Genomic DNA, 12,638 nt, shown 5'->3' on the forward strand with positions numbered 1-12,638 from the left:
AAAACAATCGTCATAATGGAGACTCATTGTGGCAGATATTCTAATCTTACAGTATGCAAAAAGCCCTAGATTCTTGGCCCCCACATATGGTTTACATCACAATGAGCATAGGAATTAATCTCTTTAGCATAAAGCATTCCAGCAATAAAACTCCAGTCCAGTCATTCCAAACAAAACAAGATCAGTGACCATTCTACAAAGACACAAGCGCTCGACGATGATATAGATACGTTACCTGCAACCAAAATACGCTCACAAACATATATAACCACTCGAACAGAGAGTCCAAGAACACCAAAAAGATTGCGATTGCCCAACAACATTGGAAATTGAAACTAACCTCGCGATTGTAGCAGAAAGTAATTGTTATCGTTGCTGTGGAAGGTTGAGGCCCAATTCAAGGAAAATTTTCAAATAACAAGAAAAATCTCGCCTGTTCTGTATTTACAAGATCTCCCTCCCCTTCCTCTTGGTTTCTCGTCTCCCCCTTTAAGAAAACACTAACACTACGCAATGAAATGGGAAAGCTCAAATGAATATTCAGAGAACTATATTTCACAGATTATCGTTCCTATGGAAGTGAACGAACATGATAATAAAAAATGAACCAAAATAAATCAGAATTTATTTTTTTTTTTTTCTTTGCACAATTTAATCGTGGAGATTATCGGCAGTTTCGTGCAAGTGCCACCTAAAGAGGTTGACGCGTAAGCGTCACAGCCAATGGGAGGCACGTGTTCAGTCAAGGGGGGCAAATTGGTAATTGTAATGAATAGAGAGGGTATCAAGTGGCCAATAGGGAGGGACAGTGACAAAGTAAATTTGGGGAGGAGGTGAGGTTATCAAGTACTTCAAAAGAAACTGGATAAGGTTGCGCCAGCCGAGCTAAGTGCCAGCTGGCACAACCCGAGGATTGACCACGCGCTCTGCACGTTCCAGCTCAGATTCTGACACGTACGCGGACACGGTAAGGACCGTAGTGGTACCACGCCAAGCTACTTCTGGCAGCCACTTTTTTAAATTAATATTTAATATTTAATAATTTTTTTAAAAAATGAAATCTTGACCTGATGATCAGGTCTTCGCTTCTTAAATCGGATATTAAGTTATACATGTTACTATATTTATTATTCATATCCTTATGTTTTAATTGAACGTATTTAAAATTTTACAGTAAAAATAATTATAAACTCAAGTTTGGTTGCTAATATAAGAATTTTCTTAATAAATAATTTATAAATGTTTCTAGATTATCAGATTCAGGCCCATGCTCTCAGGTACAATTCACTCAGACTTTTCTTAAACAAATATGTTTATCTTAAAAGCTTTTAATTTAGTTTTCAATATCTAAAAATGCATACAAAATTACAGTTTAAAATTTTTAAATTTGAATATCTCATTCTAATTTCTTTCAAAAAAATTCTAGTATATAAGACATTCCAAACATGTTTTGGGGACAGTCTCTTCGTTAATAGATGATAACAAACAAATATTTTTAAATTTTTATTTTAATGATGTATTTGCCCTTTCTTAGACTATGCATAACAAATTATATTTATTTACTAACCCTAAAGTGACATATCCATTGGGTTTTATGGTAAAAGTAGAAGGTATATGGGAAACAGTTCATGGTGACTCAGCACAGTCCAAAAAAAACAAGAAAAAGCGCAAACGGAGAAGTGGGGTAGTTAACTGTTTTACTTTGTAAAGTTACTTTCTTTTTTCCCATTTATAAATCACTTTTATATGTTTCATTAAAATTTAAAAAATAAATTTTATTAATTTTATCTTAAAATTTAATAAATTTTTAAATTTATTTTTTAATAAAAATAAAAAAATTAATAATTTTTTACAGCACTGATAAAATATAAATATAAACATAATAAGTAGAAAAGATGAACATAACAAATAATAAAGTATCATATAAATATGATTAAAATTAATTTTTCTCTATAATATAAATAAAACTAGATGAACATTTAGAAATATAAATGTCCAAGGGTTAGCATATGTTAAAAAAACCAATGGGAGAAAAATGGAACTTAAAAATACCAAATATTGTGATGATTATATTTAAAAAAATTAATCTTTTAATTCTTTAATTTTTAACTCACTTATAACTCACTCCTTTAATTGTGACTTGTTGCAACTCAATCATTTAACTTTAACTTTCTGTGACTCAATCCTCAATTTTTGACTCACTCATAACTCAATCATTATTTTGTAAAATTTTTAAAAAATTATCCTTATCAAAATGAGATATAAAAGAAATATTCATATCTTGCTCTAAAATACTTTCTTTTTACTCTTTAATATGAGATTTAAGCTATCATAAAAAAAAAAGAACCAACAAAAGTTAAAAACTGAATCATAGATAAGTTAAAAGTTGAGAGATTGAATCATAATGAGTTACGATTGAGTTAAAAGAGTTAAAAGTTAAAGGATAAAAATATTAATTTTTTTATTTTAAAAAAATGGTCTCCTAGTCAAAACCTTTAAACAATGACAAAGACTAATTATTAAGGACAACTATTATTGTCTCCCACATAAGTAATTTAAATTAAAAAAATCTCATAAAGTCACAAAATTATTTTATTTATGGACTCACAAGCATTATCAATCACTACTTGGTAATTGTTAGTAAATTATTCAGTTGACAATTAAACAAAAATAATTAAATAATATTCAGCAATAATTGACAATTCTAATAAATAGGACAAGACTTCACAGTGATTTTATAATTTTATAAAAAATTTATATTTATTTATTTTGCATGTGTAAGATCTGAAATGATTTTTCTTGAATATTATCCCATAAAAATATTAAAATTTTAGTATTCTTTTTTTAAAATATAAGGCATTTTTAACATAATCTCACCCAATAAAGTAGTTACTTAATTTTAAAGTAATTTTATCTTTTCATATTTATCACTAATAAATATTTTATAATAAAAATAAAGTTATTTATCAATAGGAATACTTTAAAAAAAAAGACAATGATTACACTTAAAAGATTTAACATAAAAAAAAATATGTGGCAAAACAATGTGTAATGGCCATTATATTATAATATTAAAAATAATTACAACCTTCCGCATGAAGGTTAAGCTAATTCCTCTTGATCCAAAAAAAAAACAAGAAAAAAAGAAAAACACACACACACACACAAACAAAACAAAAGAGGTTAGACTGGCTGTCTTGTAATCTAGGTTGAAAATTCGACGATTTGACAATTGACAACAGTTCATGAAACGGCAAAAAAATGGAGATAACAGTTAAGTTTCAAAAAAAAATTAATTTAAATTTTTAATAAATTTTTTTATAAAATAAATGATAAATATCAATTGAAATAGTTATAAATAAATTTTTTTATAATTTAAAAATTATATTTGAGATTTAAATACTTTTTTGTAATTGAAAATTTTGAATTTATAATAATTTTGATTGATATTTTAAATTATTAAAAAAAACTATTGAAGACGCAGCTGATAATAATTTAATGTTTTGAGGCTTAATTGTTATGCTTTTAAAAAGTTAATCATATCAAAATTGTATATTAATAATATGATAAAAGAAATATTTCAATCGTTTAACAAGTTAGAACATATTCATTGTTATTATTCCAGTGAATGTTTGTAAATAAGAACTATTTGAATATCTTCTTTTTGAGCTGAGACTAAGAATGAAACAAAAAAATTAAAGAAATTGAAATGTTGTGAGTCTCATAAATCTAAAAGTAAATTATGTTTGGTCAAAATTGATTGTTGGATAATCTGTTTTTTATAATAGAGGCTACCAATGCTGCTAAAAAAAGTTCGTGGCTAAATTTTTACTTTTACACATGTTGAGGTGAATGTCATGTATCATTTGTGGGCCTCATACAATACTCGTTCAATAAAATTAACAATACAGGTTACTGATGTTCTGTTTTTAAAAATTAAAATTTATTTTATACCACCTGATAGTATAGGCTAGCCAGTATTCTTAAAAAAAATAGTTAATGACCAAATATGTGTCTTTACTCCTTATTTTAAAAGTAGCCTTTAGCACAATTTATTGTTTAGACAATTGCATTCCATTATGTTTATCATGATCACTTTTATCTTTATTAATTATACATATTAAGAATTTTAAAATTTCATAAATTTGAAATATTAAATTAAAAATTTTTAAATTAAAATTAGAGAATTATAATTCTAAGTTCTAAACCTGTGTTGTTGAACAACCCCAAAAGTGAAGAAACAGGATCTTTCTATGTTGGAAACTTGTCTGGGTCAATGAAAACATGACTATGATTCGGTGAAGCGAAAGTTACTTCCCAACCACTCTCATGGCTTCTTCCAAAAAGAGAAATTACCTAAAAAGTATACATATAATTAGGCAATGTCAGCATTTCAATGCCCGCCAAAATCATCAAACCCATTAAAAACCAACACTCAAAAATATTCCATGCTTGTATTCTAATAAAATTATATTCTAACTCCTGGTATATAAAAATAAAACTCTCTTAACTGAAATTTAACATCAGTGTTATCACTAAAGCCAGCCAGCAGCGTGGTTTAAAAATATAAAATATTTTTTTGTGAGATATTAAAAAATATAAGATATTTTAAGTCTTTCAAAATTCTATTAATGAGTTTTTTTTTCCAAAAATTACCTTAATTAAGATATAATTAATAAGATTTTCTAATTAAGATATCATATTAAATGAGGATAAATAAAAAAAGAATATAATTTTAAAAATAATTAACTAATTTATTTGAAGTATAATTTGGTTAAAAGTGTCTTATAATATTGAATGGAGGAAATAATAAAATCAACAACAATAGAATACCCAAAAAAAAAACTAATATTAGTAAAAAGAATATTGAAACATTTAGTCCTTAAAATTTGTATCAGTTATCAGTTTGGTTACTCAAAATTAATTTTCATTAATATGGTTTTTTTAAGTTTGTCTTAATTATTAATTTGCTCTTTATTGTTTTAAATAGGAGTTAACACGTTAAAATCTACATACATAGATAGTGGAATATTAACGGTAACTATGTATATTGATGAAAAAAAAGTATAATTATTTATATTAAAAAATGAGATTCAGAGTCTTAAAGAACTGAAAGAACAAAACATGACATTAGCGATTAAATTTATATAAATTAAATTGATTTGAAGCAAATTTATTTGCATTTATTTGCTGTCAAGTTTTCAACATATTTTTTACATTAAATCAATTTGAGTCACTAAACATTTTGTTATCTCCTAATAAAATCTATTTGATCCGAAACTGAGAAACTCTACTCTCTCGGTTTTCAAATATAAAAGAAACTATTTTATGTTTCTTTGTTTTTATTAAGCAAAAGTACATCTTTCAAGCAACATTAATTACTCTTTTTTTTTCAAATTTTCCCTCACAAATGAATAGCATTATTAAACTAAAGGAAAAAACAAATATAAAAAAATATTTTAATCCAAACATGTCAATTTCAGACATTATTACTCTCTATTTCAAATTAGCGATAACACCAATAAACCTTATTAGACCGATGAAGACTTATTTAAAAAATGATAAAAAAAAATCTAATAATCTGAGACTACTATAATCAACCAACCTTATTAAACCAACAACCCACGTAAATTGGTTGAAATTAAGGAATAAAATAAATCCTGGATAATTAAAATTTTAAATAAAATTAAGAAATAAGAAATCAAAGAAGACAATTAAAAAACATGTTTTGCACTGCGAATCGCAGGGCTTTACCCCAAAGGGAGCCCTTCCAGAAATTCTCAAGGGCCTAAGCCAAACCCAGGCCCAAGAGGGGGTTTGGAAATAGTTTTCAACCAGCAATAGACGCGCCTCGGTTAGAACCTCACTAGCTGCGTCATTGCCCCAAGCGCAAAGATGCCGTTCCAATTTCCCTGCCCTCGCCTTTTATATTCCAACTCGCTGCCTCCTTTCTTCTTCCCCTCGATGTGGGGCTTCACAGCTCATGTATCTCCCCATTTAAACAGCTTGAGAAGCGCACACAAATCCATAAGAAAATCATCCCCTTAGTCCTTTCAAATCCCGAAGAGACTATATCCAGGCCTGATTATTTATTTATTTGGCTTCGGTGAAAGGAAAGCAAGGAAAATAAGGGAATATAGTTCAAAATTAGGGCTATGGGGAAGCTGTCGAAGATTATCATGGTTCTCTTTTTCCTGTGATATTTCTTCTTCTTTCCCTCTCAGACGTTCCCTTCTATCTTTGGCTGCTATCCCTTCATCCTTCCCATGGTTCTTCTTCCTTACTCGAAGATTTTCTATGTCATTATTGTTCTTTAGTGCAGCTACTGTCCGTGACTAATCTAGGATTATTTTTTAAGGGGCAACATTTCACCTTCTTTAACTTATTTGGGGCAAGATTTAGCTACAAAATTTTTATAACCAATTTATAAAGCATGGTTTCAAACATTTACGATGAGGTACTTATTTTCTCAGGAAACACCCTGCCAGTCCCTCTAAACTCGTCCCTTGCTACTGTGCTTTGAACTCACCTATTCACCTAATTCTCTTAAAATGTGTACTGAAACTCAAGTTATTTCACAGAAATATTCAGTGTTAATACTTCTCTTGCTATTTAGCTAGGTCCGATCATAATTCTTCTCAACTCTTCTTAATTTATCCCAAATTACTATTTCCTTTGTTGATTATGCATCCTATCGTTTTCATTTTTTCATTCTTCGTACATGCATTTCGATTTTTGGAAGGTCTTTTTTCGGGTGTATTACGGGGCAGCCTTAAAGAACAAAGTAATCTCTCCCTCCCTCCCCTCTCTATCATATTTGAACAATAACATATTTTAGACAAATTATGATATAATAATTGGTTTAAATATTTTAATATTTTGTTTATTCTGATTTGGAGGAGAGAGAATCTAGCTTTTCATATGAGCATCATATTACCTCTTGCAGTTGGTAAAAAAAAAAAAAATCATCAAACTTGTTTTTATCTATTGAGTGTTTGTTAGTGGTCACAACATACTTATTTGCAGCCTTCTATTCATCCCTCTTATGCCTCTCCTTACTCTGTGAACTGTAGTGTTGGAATACCAAATTCTTTGATTTGGAATGATAAAATGAGGAAATATAAAATTAGAAGAATTACTTTTTGCTTAGATTTATTTTATTGCATTTCAAAGCTATTACCACAAAATCAAATTGTTTTAATTTCTTTTGTATTCAAGCTACTTTAACATTGATCAAGGCTCGCTCTCCCCCCCCCCAAAATGCTGTTGCAATGAGCTTTTTCATAGATTATTATCAATGTATCATCTATTACAATTTTCAATACAAGACATTCATGAGATAGTTTCTCTATTAAACATGGTTAAATCCAGTGTTTCTCATAGCCTTTCTTTTTTATTACCTTGTTGTATTTTAGATTTTTTTTTCATTACTCCTGGATTGTAAATCTTTGTTTTCTTTTTAATGATATTATTGATCTTTTTATCAAAAAATTAAAAGCAAGAATGATTTTTTGAATAAAATGGAAAATTGTTTAAAATTAATATTATTAATATACATTAAAAAAAACCAAATATCGCGCTCAGTTCCAGCATGATTAATTTCAGACTTCAAGCACGACACGGAGTCTACAGTTAGCTTTTTAAAAAATGAAAGGGAAAGCAAAAGCATACTCAGAATCTATTGCGATAATTTGATAATAATGATGGCCAGTAGGAAAAGAAATTGACAACAATTTTAATTCCTAAAAGGAATTACGAGTTTTGATGTGTGTATAACTGTATTATTAAATTATGATTTTGGCCTTGGGCTTATTTTTTGGGTCGAACGCGGGAGAAGCACGTAGAAGAAGCGTTTGGCCGCTTGGTTCTCCACTACACGATTCCCAGAATCTAGCGCATAGCGTAACAGTTGAAATCTTGTAATTCTATTTTCCCCTCATTTTTAAACCTAACACTCTCTTTTATGCACGATCAAAGCTTTGGTGCTCCGTGAATTTTTCAGTGACTTAACCAACAAATCTGTCTCAATAAAGTCGAAATCCCATCATATTTTAAAATCACACATCCCTTCTTCTGTTCTTGTTCCTTCCCTCTGTAACCATCTCCTTTTTTTGAATTTCGAATCCGAATTGAAGAACGGGGAAGTAGGGCAAGCATATACGCTCTTATGGCTGGATACAGGGCTGATGATGAGTATGATTACCTGTTCAAGCTTGTTCTGATTGGCGACTCTGGAGTGGGTAAATCCAACTTGCTCTCCAGATTCACCAGGAACGAGTTTAATTTGGAGTCCAAGTCCACTATAGGTGTTGAGTTTGCTACCAAGAGCTTGAATATTGATGGCAAGGTCATCAAGGCTCAGATTTGGGATACTGCTGGCCAGGAAAGGCCTGTTCTTCTCCCTCTCTTTTTTCCCCTCCTTTTTTATTATTTTTTTTTGTTGATTCGATGGGATTTTGATCGATTCATGTGTTTTAAAGTTTATGGTTATTTGACTGTAGTCAAAATAGTTAACGATTGTGATTATTTTTTTGAGTTATGTTAATTTCCATATTACTTTGCTACCGGGAAGTATGTTCATCTCTTCGAAATTTGCGAGTATTAAGTCGGATATGGGGGTTCTACGAGTCTTCCTCCTTCCCATTTCTGAATTCTTTGAGTTTCTAATGACGCCAACACTCTCTTGTGGATAGCAAGACTGTCTTTGTGATTTAATTTGAGGTGATCAAGAAGGTTATTTCTTTGTTGGACGGGTTATCACAGTTTTTATCTTTCTAGGTTTGATATCTGACTTTCTGTTGAGATTATTTTATGATTGTGATTGTGAATTTTTTTTAATTAACACACCCATATTGCTTTAGTGCTGGAAAGCGTGTTTGTTTCTTCAAATTTTATGAATTTTAAGTTGGATGGGTTGGTTTATGATACAAATGACATGGATACCGCTATAAGAATAGCACGGTTATCCTTGTGTTGTAACTTTAGATTATTAATAAGGTTATTTATTTTTAGGCATGCTTTATAAGTTATAACTACTTTATCTTGAAACCGGTGGGTTTGACAGGCTTAGTTCGCATTTCTTTGGAAAACGAGTCGCATTTCATCTGAAATGAATATTGATGTATGCCTTCGGATTCTGAAGATTACTCATGTGAAATATAGCATTCAATCCTTTATTCACAGTGGTACATGGATACTTTATTTTTTAGCCCGTTATCTCGTAATGTAGCGACGCCTTTCAGTTTGAGCTACTCAACATCTGGTATTAGCCACCAGCTAATCAATAGATTTAACCTCAAGTACTCCATTGGCGCCACCAATCCAAAAATATGGCTTTTCTTGTTCAGTCAATTTTAGCTAGCTTTTGTTCCCCGTTAAACATTTGGTTTATGTCAGTACATAAGCGTTTGGTGAGAGATAAATTACAAAAATTTCTGATTAATTTGCCTAATCTTCTCTTCATTTATCCTATTTCTGACTAAGATTTCAATGACGAGAAAGGAAAAGAAATTGTCTGACAAGATGACCCCTTTCTAATTCTTTGTCCTGTGGACATGTTACTTCTTCAATCTACACATATATTGGCCTCAAAACCATATTGCCTGCGGAAGTCAGAATCATTTGAAGATTTTTGGATTTCTCATAAAGATTTTCATGAGTCTTGACTCTCAAGCTAATGGATTGCTTGGAGATTCTTGATCTGAGATCCAGCTGTATTATGGATGTGATCTGATGGCTGCGAGGGCTTTTGAAGGATCATTTTATGATGGCTTCCTTTTCACTTGCCTCTTGCTGTGTGCATAGCAGCATTTGTAGTTCTATACATTCTAATGATGGACTTGAGTAATGTTTGGATGGGCCTTTCTTGAAGAAGCTTAAATTTTTTTTTTTTTTTAATGAGTTTAGAAAGTTCTTCCAAGCTTAATGGTGCTTCTGGTAAAATGCTGTAAACATCTTTGTTGGGCTCTTTTAAGAAGCTTTCTCTTTGCTTTTCTGTTGACAAGAGATCTTTGTGAGGGTAGCACCTATTGAGGAAAAAATGGTAGAAAATCGATTGAGATGGTTTGGGCATGCACAAAGAAGATCACGGGAAGCACCAATGAGAAGAGTGGAACATATAACTTTGAGCCCAATTAAGAGGGGTAGAGGAAGGCCTAAGAGAACACTCTTGGAAGTTGTTGAACGCGATCTCTTAATTAATAATATTCCTAAAAGCTTGATAAATGATAGAGTACAATGGCGTCTTGCAATCCATGTAGCCGACCCCACCTAGTGGGATAAAGGCTTGTTGTTGTTGTTGTTATTTAGGGTTGTTGTTGTTGTTGTTGTTGTTTAGGGCTGTTGTTGTTGTTGTTGTTTAGGGCTGTTGCAACATTCACAGCATTCTAGTCTTGTGGAATCTTCTTTTTTTTAAATCTTAGATGTTCTTTATATTTTGAAGGAAACAAAAACTAGAATAAAGACAGTCTTTCAACTTCTACCTAGCAGACAGAAAGAGTTGACATCTTCCTGGTGGAAATTGCTTCTTCTTTCAGAGTATAAAAAGGTTGGATTAAAAAAAAAATTGATGCCCAGAATTGCACAAAAAATAAAAAGACAGCAGAGGGACAAGATGCTGCGGTGATGCAGTGCTTTCCGACACTGCTGAACAGACAATCAATATTTGTCATTTGGTCTCCTGGGAATTTTTTAGCACATCAATCAGGGCTTTCTTTCAAGCTTTTTAGTTTCATACAATTTATGTGATGGCTTTTTCTGGAGTTCTGGAATTTTTTTTTAATTTAATGTTTCAATAATTTGCAGTAGATGCAACCATCAATCACCCTTACATTCCAACACTTTTCTGTGCTATATGGAATAATTTTGTGTAAACATGTAGTCCATAATGCTTCCTGTGGACAAAGTCTAATTTGTCTCTGATTTGATGTTTACAATTGTTAATCCGTTCTATACTAATGTGTCTGTGTAATGGTTGATTTGTAGAATAGTGAATTAGTGCTGTAGTGCTGCAAAACTAGGATAGAAAGTATGGCCATGAATTTTCTTCCATGTTGTGTTTGATTGTCTACTTGGGATGGACATGGCCTTCGCTCGAGGGAATACTTCTCAGACATGGCATTGAATTTTCTCTTATATAAGTGGCTCATTATTCTAACACCCAACATCGCATCTCACAATAAGTTTCGTCGGTGGAAGTTCACCTGGCGAACTCAGTTTGCTCTGGAGGAGTGAAATCAAATATTTATTTATTTTTTTGGGGTCCTGCAGCATGCTAGTTTAATATAGCCCATGTTCCTTTTCCCCTAAATTAGTTCAGGAAAAGTATCGGAGTTTATTTCAACAAATATCAATTTATGATGAAATTTGACTTGGTCCTATCTGTTTATATTATAGGTATCGAGCCATAACAAGTGCTTACTACCGGGGAGCTTTTGGTGCCTTGCTTGTGTATGATGTAACACGTAGTGCAACATTTGAGAATGCTTCAAGATGGTTGAAGGAGTTGAGGGACCATACTGACCCCAGCATTGTAGTGATGCTTATCGGGAACAAATCCGACCTTCGACATCTCATTACAGTCTCAACAGAAGATGGAAAATCTTTTGCGGAGAGGGAGTCACTCTACTTCATGGAGACATCTGCTCTGGAAGCAACCAATGTTGATAATGCATTCACAGAGGTTCTTACTCAGATATACCACATTGTGAGCAAGAGGGCGGTTGAGGCTGGGGACCATGGAGGTTCTTTGATGGTCCCATCAAAAGGACAGACGATAAATGTCAAGGATGATTCTTCAGTTTTCAAGAGATTCGGATGCTGCACAAGCTAGATGGTCTCCCCTGTGACAGGTGATTTTCATAGCCTGTGTGATTTTGTAAATGCTTACTTGGGAATTGTGATTATATTTGTTAGAATAAGACTGGTGCTTAATATTGTTTGGACGATGTACTACATGCCAAATCCTTGGATTTAAAGTCTCTTAAAACAGTCTCTATGAGGACATCTTTAGAAACAAATGTCTGCTCAGGTCTTATCATGGGTCAAAACTTCTGCTTACCTTGCCAGGATTGTGATTTTTCCATCAATTGACATGCCCATAGTAGCAGCTTGATTCTGTGTTTCCTAACCTCTTCTTTTGCGATTGAAATCCTTGTCTTTAATTTTTCAAAGGTCTTGATCAATTTAAGCTTATAAGTATTTCAAATTGTTCAGCACCCAAAAAAAAAAAAAAATGTTCTAGAAGAATTGCTGTCTTGTCAATGAGATTATTCTGGATGGAATTGGTGTATCAGCCTCTTTATCTTGAGATGAATAACTTCATTTTGTTGGAATTATACAACTGTTGGATATTTAGTGCAAGCAGCCAAGCACTGGCCCAAGTTTTCCCGACTTTCTCCGCCTACGCGGCATTTAGATTACTTGTGTGTGTGTGTTTTTTTTTTAAAGAAATTTGGTATATATTGGCATTTCAATGTCAAAATGCTATTGAATTATGAAACTTGCAAGTGCATAAATCTAGTAGCCATTTTGTTTATTTTGATGATTAATATAATATAAAATATAAGATTAGGACAATATAACTCATCCTGGTCAGGCAAAAGACAATATGACTCATCTTAAAATCTATATGTACTGGA

General features: G+C 31.6%; 2 protein-coding genes and 1 non-coding gene across 4 annotated transcripts; 2 read left to right on the forward strand and 1 right to left on the reverse strand.

Annotated features, from left to right (window-relative positions):
- Positions 1-1,267: 1,267 nt before the first annotated feature.
- LOC129313278 (uncharacterized) lies at positions 1,268-5,844 on the forward strand. The gene is made up of 2 exons (XM_054956235.1): positions 1,268-1,277; positions 5,747-5,844. Exons 1-2 carry the CDS (start codon positions 1,268-1,270, stop codon positions 5,842-5,844), a joined length of 108 nt encoding a protein of 35 aa, XP_054812210.1.
- On the reverse strand, positions 5,747-5,897 carry LOC129314709 (U4 spliceosomal RNA). Its single transcript, XR_008594220.1, has one exon. It is a non-coding gene; the product is annotated as a U4 spliceosomal RNA (small nuclear RNA).
- Positions 5,898-7,776: 1,879 nt separating this feature from the next.
- LOC129313113 (ras-related protein Rab11D) lies at positions 7,777-12,121 on the forward strand. Of its 2 annotated transcripts, none has more exons than XM_054956014.1 (2): positions 7,777-7,919; positions 11,395-12,121. In XM_054956014.1, the coding sequence occupies exons 1-2, from the start codon at positions 7,792-7,794 to the stop codon at positions 11,828-11,830; spliced, it is 564 nt and encodes a 187-aa protein (XP_054811989.1). In that variant the 5' UTR covers positions 7,777-7,791; the 3' UTR covers positions 11,831-12,121. The 2 variants fall into 2 exon arrangements, with proteins under 2 accessions (XP_054811989.1, XP_054811988.1); XM_054956013.1 differs by lacking the exon at positions 7,777-7,919 and adding an exon at positions 7,926-8,388.
- The last annotated feature ends 517 nt before the right edge of the window (positions 12,122-12,638 follow it).

Source organism: Prosopis cineraria, unplaced genomic scaffold (assembly GCF_029017545.1).
Source record: "Prosopis cineraria cultivar Desert tree isolate PC_DT_omini unplaced genomic scaffold, ASM2901754v1 PC6, whole genome shotgun sequence".
NCBI classification, from domain to species: domain Eukaryota; kingdom Viridiplantae; phylum Streptophyta; class Magnoliopsida; order Fabales; family Fabaceae; genus Prosopis; species Prosopis cineraria.